Source organism: Neopelma chrysocephalum, unplaced genomic scaffold (assembly GCF_003984885.1).
Source record: "Neopelma chrysocephalum unplaced genomic scaffold, ASM398488v2 Primary Assembly neopelma1_119, whole genome shotgun sequence".
NCBI lineage: Eukaryota > Metazoa > Chordata > Aves > Passeriformes > Pipridae > Neopelma > Neopelma chrysocephalum.
Window position 1 is genome coordinate 369,306 of NW_020897781.1, and position 23,467 is coordinate 392,772.

General features: G+C 58.1%; 1 protein-coding gene across 1 annotated transcript; it reads left to right on the forward strand.

Moving 5' to 3' along the window:
• The first annotated feature begins 851 nt into the window (after positions 1 to 851).
• COMMD7 (COMM domain containing 7) lies at positions 852 to 6,493 on the forward strand. Its single transcript, XM_027697196.1, has 9 exons — positions 852 to 980; positions 2,218 to 2,271; positions 2,352 to 2,454; positions 4,028 to 4,084; positions 4,163 to 4,200; positions 4,749 to 4,839; positions 4,963 to 5,012; positions 5,485 to 5,533; positions 6,104 to 6,493. The coding sequence occupies exons 1-9, from the start codon at positions 897 to 899 to the stop codon at positions 6,178 to 6,180; spliced, it is 603 nt and encodes a 200-aa protein (XP_027552997.1). The 5' UTR covers positions 852 to 896; the 3' UTR covers positions 6,181 to 6,493.
• The last annotated feature ends 16,974 nt before the right edge of the window (positions 6,494 to 23,467 follow it).

Genomic DNA, 23,467 nt, shown 5'->3' on the forward strand with positions numbered 1-23,467 from the left:
TGCCAGTAATAAACCAGAAGCCTCGTGTGCTGCCGCAGTTTTACCTCCACAAAGGCTTTTACGCTCTGTCCTCTGCCCCGACAGCCGAGGAACACCTTCCCTGATAAAATGGATCAGACGCTTTCACACTGAGAGTGGAATCCTGGGAAGCTCATGCTCCTGCCCAAGGAAAGCTGTAAAATAGCAGCTTAAGGTAAGGGAGTCTCAGGATGGGATCAGCTCCATTGTTCGAGAAGGTGATTTTCCAACTCCTCTGCCTTCCTACACGTCTCTGAGTCAAGGAGACCTCCTGCATATGGGTTATGGTGAGAATCAGGTTAAAATCTCCCGATGGAACCCTGACTCCATGGACATCTGGGCACTTTCTGCCCGTGGGCTGGCTCATTCCAGAGCTGCTGCTTCCTTACCCAACCCCTGCCCATTCCACGGAGCCCACAGATCCCTGCCATGAGACGTGGGCTGTCTGACCCCGGGCCACCCATCACCCCCCAGCCCGTGCCAGGCTGGGCAGCGGGCAGCGCTCGGGAGCAGAAGCTGGAGAGGGAAGAGCACACCCAACCTTCCGTTCCCAAGTGGAATTTTCAGGGGACAAAAAGAAAACCACTCACCCTATTAGCTATGGGTTTAAAACATTTTTTTTAATGGGGGTTTTTGTACAGTAAAAAAAATCTTAACGCTGCTCAGCTGCCAGCCAGAGCCCCGGCCCCGCCGCGGGTTATCGGGCTGCGGCTGCAGCGGCCAAAGGGGCCATCCCGGGGTGCCCCGTGGCCACCGGGTGCCCTGAGCGCGGGTCTGGGGCCGCGGCGGTGCGGAAAGTGCGGCCGCCAATGCTCAGGCTGAGGCGGCGGCGGCTCCGCCCGCCCGGCCCGGCCCGGCCCGGCCCCGCCGCCGCCGCCATGGGGCTGCTCAACTTCACCCGCGACCCGGTGCCGGAGGCGGTGAGCGGCGACATGCACAACCTCAACCAGCTCAGCGCCCAGGTGCGCCGGGCCGGGCGGGTCGGGGATGGGCGGGCGGCGGGGGCGGCCCCGGAACGCGCGGGGCGGCGGCTCCGGGGCGGCCGCAGCCGGGCAGGGTGGGCCGGCCCCGGGGAGCTGGACCGGGTCGGCACTGGGGAGCTGTACCCGGCCGGCACCGCAGCCCCGGAGCGCCGCCGGTACCGGGCCTGGAGGTCCCCGCGGGCCCCTCCCAGAGGTGGCCCCGTCGGGCGTGTCCCGGTGCTCGAGGCAGGGCGGGGAGCGCGGCCCCGCTCCCGGCGGGACAGCCCCGACCCAGCCGGGCGAGCCCCGCGCACGCCAGAGCTGTTTGTGGGGTGTGCATGGAATCATGGGATCTCAGAATGGTTGGGACCATCTAGTTCCTGCCGTGGGCAGGGACACTGGCGGAGCTCCTGGTGGGGGGCTCAGATCGTGCCCGGTGGGCAGGGGGGCCCTGTCAGGCACTGGGGTTTTTGGTGGGGGCCACGCAGCGTTTGGTTGTGATCCCCACCCCACACCTCCTGTTCCAAGCTGATGCTCCCAGTCTTGGTACCGTCTACTCCCAGATCACCGACACACTGGGTGTGCTTTTTGGGCTGAGCAACTGGTTCAGTGTGGGCTGAAGTTGTGGAGGCGCAGAAGCTTTTCCAGCCCAGCTTGCCCAGAACCGAGGATACCAGCCCAGTATCATCTCCATTAAATGTCTGAGGATGAGGGCAGGGTAGGAGGAGCCACTGCAGCAGCAGCCAGCCATACCCAAAAGGTCACGGTTGGTGCTGGTGCCAGCAGAGGAGGGTGCTGGTGGTGCTCTGCCACACAGGCAGCCTCTCCAGCCCTGCCAGCTGCACCCTCAGAAAGCTGAAGGCAGCAACTAGACCCTTAACCAGCTCTCTGCCTTTCCCGAGTTAGTCTGGTTGCCCCATGGGGTTTGTGAAACATGAGAGTAGATGTTCACAGCTTTTCCCACTCGCAGTTTTTGGATTGCACAAGAACAGCAGCTTCCGATTAGCCACAAGTCACAAAAGCCCTGCGTAGTGCCAGCTACCAGCTGCACAGACCCTTTGAGAGGCTCTGAAAAGCATCCATGAGCAAATCCCATCCACAGGCATCACAGAATGCATGGAGGTCCAGCTCTGGGACCAATGTGCTGGAGGCAGGTGGAGCTGGATCAGGGTGGTGATGGGGTGGTGAGGTTGTGGGTGGCTGATGCCCGGCTCTAACACTGTCCTGTTTCTTCCAGCAATTCTCAGCGCTGACTGAAGTGCTTTTCCGCTTTCTGACGGAGCCCAAGGAGGTAAGGCAAGAGCTCCAGAGGTGTGTGAGTACAGCTCTGGCCAGAAAAACGATTGTATCACTGCTCTTTTTCTTGAACAGGTAGAAAGGTTCCTGGCTCAGCTCTCAGACTTTGCCACCATGAATAAAATCAGCTTGGGCCCCCTGAAAAACATTGTCAAAAGTATTCTTCTGGTACCCAACGGTAAGTGATGCATTTGCATATGCTGCCCTGAGGCCAAACTGTCCCATCCATTCCTGCATGCTGCTAAAGTGTGTCTCGGAACTGTGGGGGCTTGGTTTGCACAATAACTACCTAATACAGCACTTAGCACTTAAGAATCAAAACTTCCCCTGTTTGTTGACTCTTTGTATTCTTTATACCCTGCTTGCACACACATTTCACAGGCTTAACTAAACTCCCTTAAATACCTGTGAGTTAAATGCAGCACAACACTGTGACAGAGCTTGGTTTAACCTGTACCTGTAAATCCCTTTGCCAGACCAAGGCAGCCTCATGTTAGCAGTGAGTCTCTGCAGGAACTTCCACCCAAGTGACCCAGTACTGTAATTCCTCCAAGGACAAGTGCTGTTGGAGACAGATAAGACAGTGTACACTCATTTGGAGTGGGCTGGGGACTGCTGTAGTTCTAGGCCATGTGAAGGAGACATCTGACCTTGTAGTCTTGCTTAAGAGAAACATTGAATGTGTCCAGCACTTTCTCATTCATAAACAGTGGGGAAGAGGTTTGGGGGGATTCCCCTGGAATACCCCAGACTCCAGCACTTTATGAGATTATTGTGATGTTGTGGCTGCCGTTTGACATGGTAATGCATCAAACACTCCAAGGCATGTTCATCCCATTGATCCTTCCTGTTATTAATAGTCCCTTGCTATTACTCTTCAGCCCTGGCTTCCCTGTAGCTTCCTCCACAGCTCTGATGCTGAGCACAACTGTTTTCTGAATTTGTTCTAAACTTGTTCTGCTACTTGAAGCCATTTTTCCTATTCAGGCGTAGCAATAAATAATTCCCTTTCCTACAACCGTCCCAGGGGGATTTAATGTGGAATCGGCATTTTCTCCCATCCCAATTCTGGCCTTGGTGCCCTCATCTCGTCGTTCCTGCTCACGTGCTCTGGCTTCAATCCCGATTGTGCCTTTTTCTTACCTCTGGGATGCCAGGGACAGTATCAGAACGGATCACAGCAGATAACTTTGCCTCTGTGCTACACAGCCGGAAAGCCACGTGGGGCTGGCAGTCTCCTTGAATTTATGAGATTCCTGCTCTTGGCTTCAGAGAGCAGAATCCTTGTAAAGGTCCCTGAGCTGCCTGTGCCCCAGAACAAAGGGGAAAGGCGCAGCGGGGGAAAGTGTTATATGCACACGTTCACACCCATCATCCCAAACACAGCAGGTAGGTCAAATTAGTAGCCCGCCAGCCTTAACAGTTCTCCTTTAACAAGCAAAGCGGCTACAGGAGAGAAAGCAGCAGCTTCAAAACACAACCGCTGCCGCTGTTCCCATGGATACCTGCAATGGGATCTCGCCCTCTCCCAGGCACTCCCAGAGCCCGGACTTTTAAAGCACTGGGCATCTGCAAAGATACCGGCAGGCACGACTGGGTTTCCGATCTCTGAGGAGCTGTGGTTTGCTTCAAAACACAGCCTAGGAACAGAAGCTTTCCAGCGCCAGGCCCCGTCCCTGCCTCTATTTGACTCGGTAAAGATTGGTTTGACTCAATAAAAGTGATTTTTCTTCTTTGTGTTGTTTATTCAGGTGCCCTGAAGAGGAATTTGTCTTCTGAACAAGTCAAAGCAGATTTTATTGCTCTAGGTAGGTCACCTGACTTTCACAAAATAAAAGATAATTAATATTTATCACAATAGTAATCTCATATGGTCTCTCCCACAGGCCTCAGTGAAGAGAAAGCCAGTTATTTTGCAGAACAGGTATTTATATATTTTTGCTTGTTTCTAAGCTAACAAAATGTCAGTCTCTGAGTGGGAACTCATAAAACCCTACTGTGCTCCTGAGACATGTTGGCACTTTGGGTATTTTCTTCAAAACCAGCTCAGGATTTTGAACTGAAGATCCTCAAAAAACTAATAAGGAGCAGTTTGTCTGATGATTCCTCTCATTTGCCGTGGCTTCTCCCTCATCAGTGTCACAGTTCCTGCACTGCTGTGTGGCTTTCATGTGATGTTTTTGTGCTTCCCATGCTTCAAGCCCCGAGGTCATGCAGTTACATGAACACATGGCTTTTTGCACAGATATTGTTACACTGAACCAGCATTAAAACAGAACCAGTGAGTTTCCTTTACAGCAGTGCCAAGGCAGATGGAAATCCTAGCAGGACTCAAACACCTCTGAAAGCCCTCCCAACCACATTAGTTCTCCCTTCACTCTGGGCTTCTGCCTCAGTTCTGACTCCTGTTGAAATTTCAGGTACAAACAGAGGCCTCTGAATTGACTGCTGGTGTGTCTTTTGCTCCTGCAGTGGAAGGTGAATTCCCCCACCCTAACACGCCTGGCTGTGGGTCAGACACTGATGATTAACCAGCTGATAGATATGGAGTGGAAGTTTGGAGGTAATAGATCTACAGCATAAACTGAATGGGTTGGGAAACCCACCAGCAGCTCTCAGCTAAGTAACTTTTTATTTCACCATTTAACTAACAGATTATCTGCCTTCTCTTCTTTCTGACTCACAGTGACTGCTGGGAGCAGTGAGCTGGAAAAAGTGGGAAGTATCTTCTTACAGGTAAATCTCCCACATCAGAGAGTTCAGGTTGTAGTGCAGTTAAGGAACAAGCTCCAACCAGGCATGTGGGAAGCGCTGGCTGTGAAGGGAAGGGGAGGGAAACTGGAACTCATAGGAACAGGCTGTGTCACTGTATCTGCTTCAGTCTCCAAGTGCCTCTGCCGGCAGAGAGCAGGCACGCTGCTGTTTGTTTCTCTTCTGAAGACATGAGGTATCACAGAAGTGTGGCCCACTCTGAAAAGCTGTTCAAAAACCTCAGTCTAGCAGAGGTCAAGCTTTCTTGGGGAGGGAGGGAAAATGGGATCAAGGACTTCCAGAGATCCTCCCAATGCCCAGGGAATCTGTTCCTACACTGACACTTCTTGAAAAGCCCGTCAAAGATGTGTGTGCTGTGCGACAGTCTGAAACTCACAGCGAACTCCTGTTCCTGGTGCTCAGGAGCTAAAATACCTCTGTTTTTCCTTCCCCCAAGCTGAAGCTGGTGATTAAAAAAGGGAGCCAGTTGGAAAACGTGTATGTTGGTGAGTTGACATTCTGGACAAGAAGGAAGCACGGGAAAGCTGTGCAGCACTTTGGGGCTCTGAGTGCTGCTGGAGGTGGGGGAGTCTGGGGGCAGAACCTGGGGGGGGATCACTGCAAGAGCATCACTGTGGCCACTCCTGCCTTGACCTCACCATCACTCCTGCCCCAGTTTCTCCATCGCCATGGCCACTATTGCCCTGGCCTTTCCCTGCCCCAGCCCCTCCATCATTCCTGCCCTGGCCTCTCCCTCCTGCAGGCACTCTGGAAGTGTTTAGGAACATCTGGGCATCTTCACATCTGTGCCTCAGTAAACACAGATCTGCCATGGAGCTGTGCAGAGCGGTCAGAGCAGAACAGCAGAGGAGGAAAGTAAATGATTCCCAACTGTGAAGTGCTGTTAGGAGATCCCAGCCCAGCTAGTGTAAGGAACCAGCTGCTGGGAGTCAAGGTGGCTAACTCTGCCCAGCTTAGGTGAACATGAGTTGCTCCATAGTAGCACTGGAATGGCTTTGCCAATGTTGGAAGTGCAATCTGAAATCTAAGATGTCTCTTTTTTTTTTTTTCTGCAGAGTTAACTTTGCCCCAGTTCTACAGTTTTCTGCATGAAATGGAACGGGTCAAAACCAGCCTGGAAAGCTTCAGCTGAAACTGCACAGACCTGAGCCGACATCTGTCCAGGATGTTTAATTCCTCCTCGTGGGCCTGCAGATCTGCTCTTTCCCAGCTGACGCTCACACCCTGATAAGAGAAGACAAGCTGTGCAGTGAGCAGCAATGTCATGGCCCAGCAGGACCCATCAATCCTTCAGAACTTGAAACTGTGGCAAAGTTTCAGCTTTTTCAAAGCACCTACAAGTCCACACATCTCCTTTTTTTTATATACTATTATAAGAAATTGTGGTCAGAAATATGTGCGTACTTGTACTACAATAGCAAAGAAATAAACCCATTCCCATCCTGTTCCATTTGTATCAGAATTTGATTTTTGTAAGAAAAAGAGAAACAGAAGTTAGAATAATTTTCAAACTTAGAAGAATTAAGCAGGGAGGACAGGGGAAGCAAGGAGAGCATCTAATGTGGAAAGTCACTTAGTGCTCCCTTCAAGCCTCTCCCTTCTCTCGTATTAAGAAACGTGTTGATTAGCTCCTTCCCAATCGTGCCTCATTATGGAAAAGTATCTCAGTAATAGATGATTTTAAATCTTAAACAACCAAACATCTGCCTCTGTGCACAGGGGGAAGACATCTCGGGGGGTGACTAGATAAATCTCATTTGGATGTGCTGCTCTTTAATCTGCAGCTTGTGTGACATTGCACAGTCAGATCCAGCCCGTTTCCCAGTGGACATATGTCCAAACCCCATGAAGTACCATTAGCTCAAGTCTTCAGTTGTCTGAGGGCGAGGATGAGCTCTTCATCAGGAAGCAGAGGGGTGCCCAGACCCGACCTGGGGCAGTGGGTGATGTTACAATCACCAAGATTCCTCCCATGTCCAGACTGCTGAGTTGTCCAGCAGCCTGAGCTGGCTGAAGCCTCCTCCCATGGCACAAAGCTGAACAAAACTCCTCTTACAGCTCCTTCCACCTCCAAGATGTCCCAAGGCACCTCTGTGTCCCTGGCACACTCGGCAGTTGCAGCGGAGGGAATAAACCACATCACCAGGGAAGATCCCAGTAAGAGATTCACTGTTTCCAACCTCCACCTGAAGGGATTCGCTGTCCTGTGGCGTCCTGCGAGTCTGCCGTGAGCCTGCAGCTGCTTCCAGTTGAACCCATCCCAAGCAGACCAATCCTGTGAGAAAAGCTTCACAAAGCTGCCTGCAACTGGCAGCTTCACCCGCGGGTTTTCAGCTGCAGCAAACCCAGCGTGTCCCTGCATCGCATTTCCTGCGGTGCTGTGGGAGTGATGGGGACAGACAGCGGGCACAGGCTGAGCCGTGTGCTTGGGAAATGGGGAATCCTGCTGGCAAACCCGGGTATGGGATTTATTCTTTTTCCCCCCATATCGGGCCAGTCACAAGCATTTCGAGCTTTGTCACGTGATTACTGTAAAAATTTAAAAAACCCTCACCAACCCTCTGAAATAATGTTCTACAAAATACTCCATCTCCTCTTGGGGGGCAGGAAAAGCTACTTCAGGAAGAAGCAGTTCAAAGGGCTCCTGCTTTCTCAAGACAAAAGGAATTTCTTTTTTTTCGCGTTTTTCTGCTTGCCTGTTCCCATTATTTCTCCTCGCCCTCCCAGTGCCAGGGCGGCACCGCTCAACCCTATCGGGTTACGGCGGGAGGTGGGCCCGCGGCGCTGCACGGAGGAGATGCCAGGCTCGGTTGTGGGTCAGGAATCCGCCGTCCCCCCCCCTCCCGCGCTCCTCCCCCTGCCCGGTTGGGATTAAGCCGCTCGGGGCTGACGCACGGCGCGGCCCGCTGACCCCGAGTGCAGGGGTCACCCCCAAGCTGCCCCGCTGTCCCCACGGGCAGCTCTGATCGGCGGCATGTGCGGCACAGCGTGACCTTCCCGCTGCCACCAGCGCTCCCGGGGACCCGGCAGCGCCCTTTCATCCCACGCACTTGGCTGTGCATGAGCCGAGCTGGCAGCCCCGTGGGGAAAGGGTGTAGGGAGGGAGCTGGCTCCCACGGCACAGGGTGATGCCAACCACGGGGGAGCTGCGTCGCCCTCCCAATCAGGCCATCCAAGAGCAAGCAGGGCGCCGGGGAACAGCGCGGCAGCCATGCCTCTGCCGCACGGCACATTCCCGGCTTCGCCGCCAGCACAGCGGCGCGATGGTGAATGCCCCCCGTGCCAGGACCTGGCAGGCGGCGGGCACAGCCACGGGGAGGGCTGAGCAGGGACCGAGGCACAGCGGGAGGGAGGGAAGGAGCCGCCGCGGTGCCCGCTTTGCCCGGGTTTCCGGGCGGCCCCGTGGTGCTCGCGCACAAGGCCCCTTCCGCCTGCCCGTCAAGCCCAGCCAGCCGAGAGCTAATCTCGGCGGGACAGCGGGCGCAGGGGAAACAGGGGCCCCTCACCAGCCTGGGGTGCAGCTAACCGTACTCCTGCAGCCGTTTGCCTCCCCAAGGGCTCTCCCGGCCCATTTCCTCAGCACCCCCATCCCTGGCCCAGCTCCTGCTGTGTAGGACACTGTGGGCCCTCCCGGCTGCAGCGCGGCCCCGAGCGTGGGGCTGCAGCGGGGCAGGGGCAGCTCGGCCATGCTGAAGCCCACACAGACACCCCCCTGTGCGCTCAGATGCTTCTGCAGCCCCACTCGCTACAGTGGAGACTCTCTGCCACCTCAGAGGTCACCTCAAGCTGCCAGGCAGTCTCTCCCGAGCTCGTGGGAGAGGGCAGAGTGGCCCCAGCAGCCAGGCTGCAATGGGGGTCCCGTGCTCCCAGGCAGCCCCCCGCTCATCCCTGCCAGGTCCCCACCAGCCACAGCAGAGCAGCAGAGACAGGATCTGTCGCTTCCCAGCACAGGGAATTCCAGGATTCAGGGCTGTTGTGATTCTCAACCATGTCAGATGCTAATGACCAGGGAAACTGGGATATTTTCAGATGCAACATTTTCTCCCCACTGCAAATGCCGATGCTGCTGCTCCCTTCACGTGAGGAGTCCTCCAAACCCCAAGAACAAAAGCCTCAGCAGCGCCCACCGCCCTCCCCCTGCTCGGAGGGAGCAGAGCAGACATGGACTCCACTCCCGCCTGCGAGCCCATGGGCTGGCAGGGAAGGAAGGAACCAGGGCTCTGTCTGGTCTTGAGCAGGTCGTGTGGGAGCTGCAGAGCTCCCATGGGACCTCCTGGATTCCAAAGACCTCGCCAGGAGCCACTCCGTGCTGAGGGCTTTCCACTTGGTCTGTATCCCTGTCCCAGCTTTCCCCTTTGCAAAACAGGGTGGCTAATCTCAGAGTTGGCCAATGGCTGGGAGGGAGCCATGGCACGTGAGACGAGCCAGGGAGCAGAAATGGCAGGTGATGGCCCCAAAGCAGCTGGAACTCAGCCCAGTGCCAGGCAGAGACTGCAGCTTGCCGTGCCTGGCCCAGCTGAACACCAGCTCAGGAAAGGCACTGCCTCCATGGTGGTGTTAATCCCACAGAGCCCAGCGTGGCTAATGAAGCCAGTCCTGCCCCTCCTCACCCCATGCTGTCCTCCTCCCCAATTCCTCCAGGTTTTGGGGTTTTTTTGGTTTTTGCACCCAGCAAAAACACCAGGTGTGAACTGCAGCTCCCCAGATTGCTTTGTCTGCCTGGGAACAGCAGCCCTGAGCATATCAGAGGCCCCAGGGCAGCACCACCACCCTGCTGTGCCACGTGAGTCCCTGGGGACAGGGACCTGCAGGGGCTGTGTGGGACTCCCTATGGCTCCCACGGCCCTTGCCCTGGGAAGAGGCTCCAGATCCCCTTACCAGAGCACCCAGGTGAGTGCAGCACTCGGCACAGCACTGTGCCACAGCTGAGGATATGCTCCCAGGAATGAGCTCTCAGCCTGCCTTGGGACAAGATTCTGCATCCACCCTGCTTGGGACAGGGAGAAAGCATCCCACTCTGCCTGCAAAACCAAGCTACTGCCTCTCATTCTTGCAGTAGGTGGGGGAAAAAGCTGGTGGTGTCCAAGGCAGTGGAAATATTCCTAGCATGTCCTCTGCTCCTAAGCCTTGCCATCTCTCTAGGCAGTTCTTTGTCCAGGCACACTGGGAACAATTGGGGTTGCTCAGCCAGACCGCAGGCTGTCGATCAGCAGAGGGAATGAATGCTCCAGCATACGGAACCCATCTTCTCCCACAGCACGGGGAGGTGGCCACCAGAAACCGGCCTGTGGCACAACAGCACAGGCAGAAACAATGCCCGGGCACCCATGCCAGCCCATCCGAGGAAAAGCCAAGCGGGAGGGGGGTGATTGGGTATCCCCAGTCCCCATCTGAGGCTGGGATTGGCATGGTTGGCACAGCAACGGTGCCAAGGTCCCTGCATTCTCCCATGCTGCAGGCAGCCCAGGAGGAAGAGCTGAGTCCTGGGGGACAGAGGGGAGACCCCCAAGCTGCGGGATTGAGGCTGGGCTGGCCCCTCTCAGCACCCAGTGCCCTCAGGGAGTCCTATCTAGGGATTTTGTCCCCTTGCACAGCCTCACAAACAGTGTCAGGCCTTGTGGTGACAAACATGTCCTGTCCCCAAGTGCCCGGTCCAGCTTCTCCCCTCTGTGACACCCTGAGTGGCCGTGGGCTGGTGCACGGTGGGGGCAGCCCACTGAGGCAGCTCAGCCCATTTCCCAGCGCTGAGCTCCAGTTTATAGGGCTGCTCTGTCCCAGGGGCATCGCTGCCACCGCTAACGAGGTTATCCCAGACCAGGCACCGACAGAGAGGGAAAGCGGGGTTAACCCTTGTGCTGCTGACACATCCCACAGCACTGGGGAACAGCTTTGCCTGGAACCGAGCTCTTAAGTCCCAGTGGCGACGGGTGGCTGTGAAACGCCAGCAAGGACCCTCTTGCCATTCCCATGCCGGCCCCTGCACCGCAGCATTCCTCCCCTCGGAGCAGCCCCACACCCCTGAGATCAGCACCAAGCCCTGAAGCCACATCAGCCATCGCACTCGGTGCCCGAGGCATAACGGTGCCACGCTGCAACTCGGGCAGCCCTGTTCGCCCGGCTCGGCAGCCCCGCGGGCCGGGGCCTGGGGTGGCGGTCCCCAGGCAGTGCCCCCCCGTTTGGCCCCCCCCCCCCCCCCCCCCCCCGCGCCCCCCATCCCTCCTCCCCGCACCCACCCAGTTCCCACCCTCCGGACACCCCCCATCCCTCCCCGCACCCACCCAGCTCCCACCCCCTGCACCCCGCATCCCTCCTCCCCGCATCCACCCATCTTCCACCCTCCGGACACCCCTCCCCGCGCCCTCCATCCTCCGGGCATCGCTCCCGCATCCACCGCTCCCGACCCCCTCCCTCCCTCCCCCAGGATATCTCCCTGCATCCTCCATCCCCGGGCATCCCTCCCTCCCACCTCCTTTGCCCTCCGAGCATCCCTTCCCCTCCGGCCCTCCTCAGCCCCAATCCGCCTCCTGGCCCCACCGACCCTCCCTCCCCGCTCCCAGCAGGCGGCCCCCCCACCTCGACCCCCGCGCCTCCTGCCTCCAGCAGCACCATCTCCCCCGCAATTCCCACAAGCGCTTTCCCAGCCGGGAACCCCGGAGCCACACTTTTCCCTCCCCACCCCAAAACCGAGTGTCGACCCCAGACGACGCCCAGCTGGGCCATTCCACCCCGGCTCTCCCGGACTGCTCCTGCAGCAGCCCCAGCTCCGAGCACCGGCCCCCACCGCCCCCAGCAGAGCCCCCCCCCACAGGTTTAGCTCCCGGCACGGGGCAGTAGTTCCGGATTTATTCAAAATGCAATAAAACTGAAACCCAAGTGTCCCGGTTCCCTGTTGTTCCATGGGGCCAGTGCCAGAGTGAGCCCCCCTCCCACCCCACACACCTGCAATGTGCCGGGTGAGGCAGTTCGTCAGTCGGGCTGGCTTTGATAAGAGCAGACTAAAAATAATCATAATAATAACGAGAAGACCCCTTGCCTCTCTGGGGGCCACCCCCCAGCCAGGCAGGCTGGGACTTTCAGCTTCTGCTACTGAGGAATTACTTGCATTTATGTATATATATGTGCATATACATTACCCCCCACCTCCCTCTATGTGGGGCACCGGTGGATGCCTATTCCCAGCTGTGGGTGGCCTCTGCAGGGTCAGGTCCTGAGGGAGGAGGCATCAGGAGTGTGGGATGAGGGTGGACAGATGCCCACAGGACACGGGACACTCCAGAGCCCCCTCAATGCAGAGAGGGGGAACCCTGAGCTCAGGCAGAGCCCCACGGGCTGGCCTGGCTGCAGGGGGTGGGACACGAGGCCCGGGGGGTGGGGACGGAGCAGGATCCCCCCCATGCCAGCCTGCAGGTGCAGAGCAGTTTGGCAGAGCACTGCTGGAGCAGGTGAAGGAGAGGGGGAGCACCCGCCTTTCCATCAGCTTTTCTGCTTGCTCCATCTCACATATAGCGAATTCTGAGCACACAATGCAGTTATCGAATAAAATTATTCTTTTTTTAGTACTTGTATGCATGTGGGTTTTAAGGCTCTGCCTAGAAACCAACCTCTGAGCCAGGAGCAGAGAGACCAGAGGGAAAAGCCCGGCCAGCCCTGGACCCCGCACTGGGCTGGAGGGTTGTGGGACACAGGGATGCAAGCGCAGCACCACCAACCAGAGCAGCTCGCAGGTGGCACATCCATCCCACGCAGGTGATGTGGCCATCGCTCCTTCAACCCCAGCAAGGAGGAAGAAGCTCTCCTGGCTAGGACAGGGATCATCAGGGACAATGGCCACTGCAGCCAGCCCAGGGCTGCCTCGCCTCTCCTCTCCCTGTCACCATCTCCATCCCCCATGGCATCAGCTCTGTTCCCCTCCCACAGAGCTCTGCCTGTGCCCGCGAGGACGAGTCCTGCCTCCCCTCCGCCATCTCGCTCTCCCTCCAGGCAGTGGAGCCGAGGTGCTGCCAGCTCCATCTGCACAGTGCGGCGAGCACCGGGCCAAGGGGCAGGACCCACAATCACATTTCCTTGGAGCACATTGCACTCACGCCTTGCCGAGGGTGTTGGAAATGGGTGGCTGTAATCATGGTGCCGTGAATAACTGCAGCTCGCTCACCACGGCCTCCGAGCCTGCTGTGTGCTCCAGCTCCAGCCTCGTCCTCTCTCAAGGCTGTTCCCTGCCATGACGTGCCCTGGTTTCCAACCTGCCTTATAACCTCCTGCCTCAGCCCAGGTGCCCGCAGTCCCCACTCCCTCCCTCTCTCCCTCCCTCCTACCCACCCACAGACTCCCATCAAGGCTTCCCCCATTGCATCTGGTTTGGCTTTGACCTGTGTTCTCTTCCCAGCAGGATTCCCATGGGCTGAGGACACAAATCCCCCCAAATGGGGGCTCTGCTGCCCTGTGACAGACAGCACTGCCCAAACACAGTGCAGCACAAAGGGCTCACGGAGCTGTTATTGCTGCTGATCCCGTGTGGCTCCCCCAGACTCGCCTGGAGCAGAGGCTGCCCTTGGAGCTGGTGCTCTGCAGACTCCCCAGGGCCCTTGGAAGGGTCAAGGCACAGCTCCCCACTCCCAGCCGCGGCAGCCTGGCCGCAGGGCAGCAGGCTCTCCTCTGCCACCAAACCTGGCTGAGGCTGCGCTGGTGCCATCTGTTCGTCAGGCACAGCCCCGTGTCACGCTGTGCTGCGGGAGCCATGCCAAAGCTCCCGGACCCTGCTGGAGCACCCGCACTGGAACCGGGCTCTGAGTGCCGCGACCGATGCGATTTGCAGCCCCGCTGAAAAGATGAGGGCACGGATGCCAGAGGCGTTCCCCAGCTCTGGAGATGAGCCCTGTCGGGTGGGGCTGTGGGGCAGCCTGGCGGGGGGGTGCCAGGGCTCAGGTGGGGGGCAGCTCACCAGACCACCCACCAGTCGGGGAGATGGGTGTGCCCTGTGGAGTCCCAGCAAGGACACAGTAGTCGCAGGGCTGGAGTGGCACTGGGAAGCCTCGTGCCGGGATCTGTCCCACTCCGCTTGCTCAGGAGTGAAAGGATTTGTCAACAGGGAGCTGATGAGTCCCGCGGGCAGCCAGCTCACCCTCTTCCCAGCACCCCTTGCCCTGCAGGTCGGCTCCTGACACCACACAGTCATCGAAAGCACGCTGGCCCAGGAGTGCCAACTGCACCAGAGGGACTGCACCCACTGTCCCATCAAATCCCCAGTGTGGGGGCTCTGACCCCGCCACCCGGCCAGCACGGCAGCTCTGGAGGCTCTGACTCTCTGAGGTGTTTCTGCAGGATGCTCAGTAACCCGGGTAGCGCTTGGCACACGGAGCAGCCACACACCGTGGAGACAGGAATATGCTTTCACCAGGAGAACAAGAAGAGCCTCTGATGGCTGCCATGTCCCTTGTAAACACCAACTTTGAGAGCATCAAATTACAGCCGCTGCCTCGGCTCCAAACAAGATGGTAATCGGGAGCACAGAGGCACCCTGCCTGCATCCTGCCTGCACAGCAGGGCGCACCGGGGGCCTGGTGGCACCGCAGAGGCCATGACACCCTCTCCTGCACTGCAGGAGAGATGGTCCCACTGCGCCCCGACCCCATCAGCGCAGCGATCCAGCGCGCCCCGGGCGAGCGGGAGCTCCCGCCTCCTGCCCCCGGCCGGGACCGCTGTTTGCTTATCCCCGGGTGCAGGCGCAGCGGGGGAACCGGGGGGGGCACAGCGTCCCCGTAGCAGGGAGGGCACCGCGGCTCGGTGCAGCCCCGCTGGGGCACAACACAGCCCGTCTCCCGCAGCCGTGGGTGTGCGGCGGCGATATCTCCCACCCAGGGCTGGGTGGACCAACCCCCGTAGTCGCGGGCTCGCTGTGCTGCTGCTGCTGCTGTCCTCGCTCGCTGCGTCCCGAGTCGGGAGATATTCGGTCCCACGGCCGCTCTTCGAGCTCCCCCCTGCAGCAAGGCCGGTTAGCGGGCCGCAGGTCCCGCCCCAAGGAGAGCTCGGGGAGGGCACAGCCGGGCAGGGCCGGTCCCGGGGCCGCAGCTGGCGGGGCTGGAGGCAGCTGCCCGCAGCGCGGGGCCCCCCCCCTCGCCGCTGCCCGCGGGCCCCCCCGCCGGGCAGGAGCCGCTCCCGCCGCTCCCCGCTGAGCGGTCCGGGCTGCGGGGAGGGGGCAGCCCCCGCTCCCGTCCCCTGCCCCGGCCGCGGGCAGGACCGAGCGGTTGCTCCCGGGGCCGCCCCGCCGGTCCCGCACAGCGCGGGGGCACCGGGACCGGCCGCTCCCCGCTCGGCCGGGCCGGGGTGCGCGGTGCTGGCGGGGGGGGACACGCGGGACCGCGGCTGCGCCCACGCTGCGGCAGCTGGCGGGGGGCGGCGGGGATCAGCTGCGGCCGGGGATCAGCTGTGCCCCGCGCCGCCCCGCCGGGGCCCCCCCGCTCCCTGGGGAGCGGCCCCGGCCCCCCCGCACCGCCCGCCCTGCCCGCCCTACCTGCCCGCCGCCCTCCCGGCCCTCCCCGGGGCGGCTGGAGGCCGCCCAGCCCGGAGCTGCCCTGCTCTCTCCTCCTCCACTCCTCCTCCTCCTCCTCCTCCCGCGGGCACAGCCCTGTCTAATCCCACGGGTGTCAAATCCACGCTGCGGCTTTGGCCGTGGAGAGGCCGGAGCGGATCTGATGGGGCCGGAGGGGAGGACGCGGGAGGAAGGCGCGGGATGCTCCGGCGGGGGGACCCGGCCGAGCCCCCCCGCTCCGCACACCGCAGCCATGGCAACGGCGATGGGCTGTCCCAGCCCGGCCGCAGCGCAGTGAAGGCGAGAGGGACGCAGGGAGGGAAGGAGCCGCCGGGCGATTCCTGAGGGGCTGGCACACACACAGCCGCTGGAAGCGACTGGAGCCAATCCCCCGGCTCCCTTTGTGATGCTTCCTGACACAGATTCCCTCTCCATGGCTGACTTTGCAAGTTTCCCCATCCTCTTCCCCTCCTCGCGCGGCTCCTTTTCATGCGACTAAATTATACACGAGAGGAGGGACATGCTGGAAATTCTAGTGACAAAATAGAAACGAGCAGGTTTGCGCAGGCGGCTGCAGCCCGGCCGCCTCCGGGACTCCTGTGAGCCGAGAGGGACCGGACCTGGTCCCAGGGCAGCACCATTAAAGCCCGTGAATTCTGAAATCACCAAGGAAAAGGCTTTTCCTGCGGCAGCAGAGGATTGCCAGCGTGTGGAGCAGGACCGCGGTGTGTGTTGGGACCGCGGCCCCTCCGCACACAGCGGCTGCTGTCCCAGCACACAGCACCCTCGGGGACCGCAGGCGATGCATTCACTTCCCCGGAGAAATGTCTTGTTTGGGAGCCAGTAAAAAATATGCAAATCTGGCAGGGCTGGGCCTCAGCCTCTGAGCAGCTTTTCTCCCCTTCCTCCCCTTCCTCCCCATCCCAGAGCTCCGTGGGGCGAGCTGAGGGTTGGGAGGCCGAAGGAAGGAAAAGGCAGGGCCAGGGGGAGCGCAGGGGCGGCAGGCGAGGCAGTGGGATGAGATTTAGGGTGTCACGGAACAGGACGGGGAGATGTCCGCGGGATAGCGGCTCCTCCAGACCGCGGGCATGCGGAGAAGGCTCCTGCTCCCGCAAGCCGGGGTGGGTGGAGCGTGCTGTCACTTTTTGGTGCTGGGCAAGCCCGGCATCGCTGTCGCAGGATTGCTGCCTGTGCTCTGATGAGTCAGGAGCAGCGCTGCCACGTTTTCCTCCTACAGGCAGCGTCCCGTGGCGGGTCGGTCGTGCTCCGCACCGGGACGCTCCCGCACACGCGGTGCTCGTTCAGCTCCGGTGCCACGTGGGTGGGTGAATCTCCAGCAGCGATTCTCCGGGGAAACCCCTCTGGAGCAAAGGATGAGGACACCGACCTGCAGCTCGGACGAGATGTGGAGCGCCTGGCTCAGGCAGTGATCCCACGGGACACGGGCATATTCCTGTGCCTGCATCCCACCTCCTCTGCCAGACAATGAAACACTGCCCTCCTTCCCAAGTCGCAGCAGAACAAATAAAGCAAGCGCCATATGGTGCCAAGACACGTTGGAAATGGGGCCAAGCCCAGGAGGTAGGGGAGGTGGCAAACCTCCATCCCTCCACCAGTCCCCATCACCAGCTCCAGGCCAGGGCTGTCCTTGGGGGAGCCCTGTGCCCGCTCCTCCTCCTTCCCCCTACAGCCACTGCCCCGCTGCCAGGCACAGCTCTGCATTTCAGCCGTGGCTTTGAGGTGACTCACTTGACCTCCTCCCTGCCTGCAGTCTTGGGGAGCACAGAAACTAGAGGTGTCACCAAGAGCCCTTCTTCCTCTAAGGGCTGGGCCAGGGACACGGCTGTCGCTGCTGGACTGACACTGGGGCACTGTCAGGAGATAATGCCCTGCACCCTGACACGGGACAGGGCACCCTGCTACCCCTCCCCCAGAATTACAAAGTGGGCACCACTGACAGCTTGTCCCCTAAAGCCCCTGCAGCCCAGGAGCTGGAGGAGAAGCCTCCCCAAAGCTCCAGGCCACCACAGACACAGGACCCTGCTGTGAGCAGAAAGTGGCACCACCTTTCTGCCTGCCAAAGCAATCCTTCTGCCTGGATCCTCCCACAGCCCTACAGCTCCTGGATACCCTGTGTGTTTTCAGGCGAATCACCTCCAAGCACGGGCACCCAGCAGTGAGGTGCCTCCCAGTGGAGCTGGGCACCCCCATGGCAGGGCTTTCAGAGGTGCTGAGCATCCACAATTCCCTGCAGCCAGCTCTGTGGAACAGAGCACATCCTTCCAAGCACCCACACTGCCCTGGCTACCCGAGGCCAGGGCCCGACTCGGGACAGCAAGTCCCAGATCTTCCTTGGAGGCAGGATATGACAAGCTCCTGGGGGAAGGAGCTAACAGACCTTCTGCAGGTGTGGCAAGCAGATGCCAGCCTTGTCTATCCCTGGGAGCCCCGTTACAGAGCCCATGTGACACCTACCCACCTGCCACCCTCATTCACCCCATTCCCTCTGCAAGGGCCTCTGAGAGGGAAGTGCCTGGCTCTGTCCTCCAGGCTGAATCTAAGTGAGGATCTCTAGAAGGTTTTGTAGCCACAGGGCTCGACTCTCTCACTGCAAATGTGAGCCCATCATTTGCACCTGAGTCACAGAGATGAGAATCAAGCAAGTTGTGCAAGCAAAGGAGTTTGTTGAATCATACACAAAAATGTTGGGATGATAAGGATCAGACAGGACCTGGGAGTAGCCCATAGGTCTCTCTATCTCTGTGCCATCCTCCTTCCTCCTTTAAAGAGGCAGCACTGCCCCATGGAGTGTCCCATGACCTGGGCCCATCCCTACCTGCCACTGGAGCCTCTGGGAATGCTCTGCACCAATGAGTGTTTGCCAGCTGCTCTGCGGATCCAAAACACTGTATGAAAATATTATTATTTGTTGTTGATGTTACAGATAACAGGAAAAGCAAGAGGCAGCCTTGTCCTACATAGCCTACTTAGATTCTTGTGGAGTGAACAGGGTCCAGGCAGAGGGTCCAGAGAGAGGGTCTCAGCTGCAGTGCTGTTTGCTGGCCAGTAGCTGTGGGTCTGCACTCACCGTGCTCCCAGCTCCACTTGGGCTTCCTACCCACCACGTGTTGATAAACAGAAAAAAATTGTACAATGGCTGCATTGAAGTTCCCAGTTAAACAGAACAGCAGTGGCTGCTCAGAAGGGGAACTCCTGTGTTATCTTTTGGTCTGTTAATTCAGAGGTGGGACTTGCAGAAACAGGGTCAGTCCACAGGGCGCACAGGGCAGGATCTGGATTTTTGAACAGCCCCAGAATGAGATCCAGGGCAGGGTTAAATGCCAGCAGGCAAAAGAACAACAGCAACGCCAGAAACAAAGAGGCCATGGGTGTTTCAGGGCAGGCTGACTCCTAGGAGCAACAGCAGCAGTTGCTGGGAGGAATGAGGCTAGGGCATGTCATATTCCAGCACATGCAAGGTGAGGCCAGGGATCCCAGGTGGATCACCAGGTACTGACTGGCAATGGGCTCCACCAGAAGCCAGGGATCCTGTCTGGATCACCAGACAGCCGGGCTCTGCCAGAGGCTGAGGATCCAGCGCTGGCACTGCAGCCACACAGGACAGTGCCCAGGTGCTGCAGGGTGAGCAGTGGGCACAGCTGGGCAAGTCACTGAGCTGCAGACAGTGGCAGAGCAAGCAGGGAGATTAGGCAGAGAGACCAGGCAGGGAGCTGTAGGCAGAGAGAGCAGGAAGGGAGAGGAGGCAGGGAGTGCAGGAAGGGAGCACAGGCAGCAGTGCTGGCAGCAGCAGCAGCCTACTTAGGAGAGAGAACCAGGGGATGCCTCGGGTCCACGCTGGAACCTGGAACCTTGCTATTTCCCAAGTCCCTGATGGTGTGACAGCCCTGGGGTGCACCCTGGTTCGTGCTGAGTCGGTGGGGTCCTGCCCAGCAGCAGCCAGGTGGGATCCTGTGCCTGGAGGAGGCATGGCAGGATCAGCCCAGAGCAATCTGTTCGGATAGAAGTGGGTGGTAAATTAAAGGCAATGGAAGAACGACTCCCTGGTAGCTCCAAAGCGGGGCGTCAGCAGCGAGCCGGGCTCTAACGAGCCTCGAGAAGGCTGGAGCCCTCCGTGCCATTTCATCTCTGCTGCTCTGCGTCGGATTTCCCAGGAGCCCTGCAGGCTCGGCCTCATTAATTATGCAAATGAAAAGGTGATGCCAACGCGCCATCCCTCGGTAGGGTCCCTGCTAGTGAAGTTGGGCCTGAGCAGCGGCCACTGCCCGGGCTGGGGCAGGGAGGGTCCGGGAGCACATCAGGCAGGATGGATGTTTGCAATAATTATCCAGTCATCCCCTTCAAGTGTACTGCAGCCATAGCAACAGACAGATGTTCTGTCCCAGCCAGAGTCCACAGCGAGCTGGGGAGGGAAGCACAAAAATTAACCCGTTCAGCCCTAGGATGACACAGAATCCTCTTTATTCTGGGACCAGCCCACACTCCGACATCCCCGAGGAAATCAGGCAAAAACCCAATCACACGGTCCCCAAATTAAACCAGCAGGAATTGCCCCAGTGCTCCCGTGGCCACTGTTTGATACAGGCAGTTGAATGAGAGAAGCAGCAGCATTCCACGGGATGGGGTCTGGCTCTGTGAGGGCTCTGCTGCCTCTGTCCTGCATGGAAGTAGCCTGGCTGAGGCTCAGCATCCCCTGGGGTGATGCTGCAGGTGAGGCCCTTCAGCTCTGCTGGTAACAAGCCTTTGGAGATGTATGGATGGCACCAGGAACTTGCTGAGGGACAGCCACAAGCAGCACATGTTTTGTGGTCAGCACACACACAGTGTCCACAGCACAGACCCCGCTGGGCACCCAGGCAGGGATGGATGAGCCACATGGACCAGCACCCATTGCTGAGTTAACAGCTGGGTCAAAGCAATTAAAGTATTCAGAGGTGGGATGCAGCCAGACTGAAGAATAGTTGGCATTTCGTTATCCTGCTGCTGCACAGGTTTCCAGGATTCAGCCTGAATCCATTAAATCCCACCCAGAAATATCACCACAGGGACCCTCATGTCTCCCAGCACACCGAAAATGTAAACCCAGCTTCTCCTGGGGCCTGCTGAGCAGGCAGCACTCCCCAGGCAAAACGTCTTTTCCCCACCTGCCAGCTATTCCTTCCAGCACTGGCATTTAAATGTTGTAATGTAAAGGCCAGACCCCTGTGGACCTCACAGTTCCCTTCTGGAAGGAGCAGAGCTGCCCACTCCGGCCAATATTTGCTTGTCCCCTCCTGTGCCAGCCATGCCCAGGGGTCCCACAGAAGCAGCAGGGATTCCTCAGAGCCCAGAGCAACCCCCTGACCTCTGAGCTGGCTCATGGGAAAGCCCTGTCCAGATGTTTGCAGCTGCAAATGCTGCTGGAGTGCACCCATGGTAAGGATTTCAAAGGAGGGTAAAGGGGCCAGGGAGGACAGCCCGAGCAGATGTGCCTGGAGGGACAGATCACACCTGGAAAAATGAGGAAGACCCTCCTCTGGGCTGGTGGAGGAAGACAGACCCCCCAGCACGGCGAATCATGGAATCACAGAATTGCTAAGGTTGGAAAAGACCTCCAAGACCATCGAGTCCAACTGTTAACCCAGCACAAGTGTGAGAGGTCACAGGAACAGTTTTACTTCTTAGACTGTAAGACTATTTTTGGTTCCTATTCCTTCCCTCTTGTCCTCTGCCACACAGACAATGAGCTCTCCAGCTTGCAGAGGGCACCCCGGCTGCTCCCGGCTGCTCCCGGCGCGCCTGCTGACAGCTTGTGCCGCCTTAGCACAGCCTAGCCTGGAAATCTGTGGTCTCCTGGTTGGTTTTTTTTTTTCTTCTTTCTCCTGAAGGAAAAAAGCAGAGAAGGGTGAATTTGCTGGTCTTGAAACTGAGGGAGACGTGGCATCATGTGCAGTCGCAGAGGATGTGGGCAGGTGCCATCAGCCTTCCCCACGCAGCTCTGGGAATGGAGCTCAGCCCTGCTCTGCAGCTCCCTGGCTGTTCCTGCCCGGGCTCCCACACAGCTCTGGCAGCTGCTGGGTATTTCAGTCCTTCCCCACAGCGCCAGGCTACCCCACTCCTTCTGTGGCTCTTCCTCCAAGCACATCAATCCAGCGGCCACGTGGTTTGATTCCCAGCCCGCTGAAGCCACACTGGAGACAGAATAAGAAGGTGGGAAAAATGTCTATTATTTCCACAAATCCCCACTCAGTTTGTGACTCTGGTTGCTCTGCCTGTCTCGGTCCCAGGCCTCTCCCAAGCAGAAGCCACACCAAATGATGTTTGGTGCTGTGACATGGACAGCAATCCAACAGGCTCCAGATGGAATTCTCGCTCCTTGATGACTTCCCTGAGCTGCTTTGACTTATTATCTGACCTGGATCTAAATTGGGTTTTGATTAAAGTCAAGAATAATTCTACTTGGGAAAACCTCATTGTTTAGGCTCAGAGTTAGCAAAAACTGCAGGAGAATTAAAGCTGATTTCTCACTCTGGGGACAGAGACCCCAGTGGGACCCCTGACTGTGCCCAGTGCCTGCTGTGAGAGGCAGCCACAGTGGGCCACGTCACCCAGAACCCGACCGAGCTCCTTTTTGCAGCCACCAGGTTGTCTCCCCAGTTCTCCTCTGAGGTCAATCTTGTAGAGCCTCATGGCTCTGATGCTTGGTCAGCATCTCCTCATTTCAGACATGGGGTTTCCCATGGTCTGTGCATTCCTACTTGTCTTGTACCAAGGTGGTGCCAGGGTTTAGCCTGTGTCTCTCCCTGGTGTTTGTCTCTAGTTGTCCACAAACGTGTCTTCTCTCAGCATCCGTTTCTCTGAGATCAGGGAGCTGAGTCATCTCTGTAAGACACTCTCTTCTCTCCTGAACAATCCAGCAAACTCTCTCTGCACTAGTTTCAGGCTAAATTTTCTCAGTATGGCTCACTAGAACCAGGTGGCAGTCCGGAGCATCTCCAGAGCCTTCGTACTTCTCTGTGCCTCCCTTGAAATGACTCTTCCAAGACAACCTGGGATCATTCCCCTTTTCCATCCTGCTGGTGGATCACAGCTATCCAGTTGATGGATCACAATTCTTCCCTTGGTGGATCACAAATCTCTTGGTGGATCACAGGTCTCCCATCCAGCCTCAGGCAGGTGAACGTCTCAGACATGGACAGAGACACATGGGCTCCCTTTGTGTTTGATGGGAAGAATAAGGCAGTTCCAGTGAGCAACTCATCTCACTCCATGGGGAGTGTTCAGAGCATGGGAATGAATGGTTTCTGGAGGTGCTCATTGTCATACACTGACTGTAGAGGCAGTTGAGACACCCACGTACCTCTGGCTGTCCAGCTGTGAATGACTGAAGTTACAAGAGCCAAACATCATCCACAGTGATTCAATAAGTACCTAAACATACTCTAACTCTCCCTGAGGAAGTACTCCCAGCTGCCAGCAAAAGTGATGGTTATTAACTCCTGAGATCACTTTGTGTTGCTCGGCACTAGGCAACGTCCATGGATGGGATGGGTGCCCCCGTGCCCACCCCTCTGCCTGCCTCTGATCCCACCCAGCAACACTCAGCGGCAGTAGGTAGATAGTTCCAGTTTTGGCTCTATTTGAGTGCAAATCCAGATGTTGAATGAGGAGATCAGGTGTTCAAGGTCAGGTTGGATGGGGTTTGGAGCAACCTGGTCTAGTAAAAGGTGTCTCTGCACATGGCAGAGGGGTTGGAATTAGATGGTCTTTAAGGTGCCTTCCAACCCAAACCATTCCATGATTCTATGACTTCTCAAGCACCTGATGGGATGTCTCTGGTGGCACAGCAGGATTTTATCCCTTACTGTATGTTGCAGTTTCTGACCTCTGCAGGTGC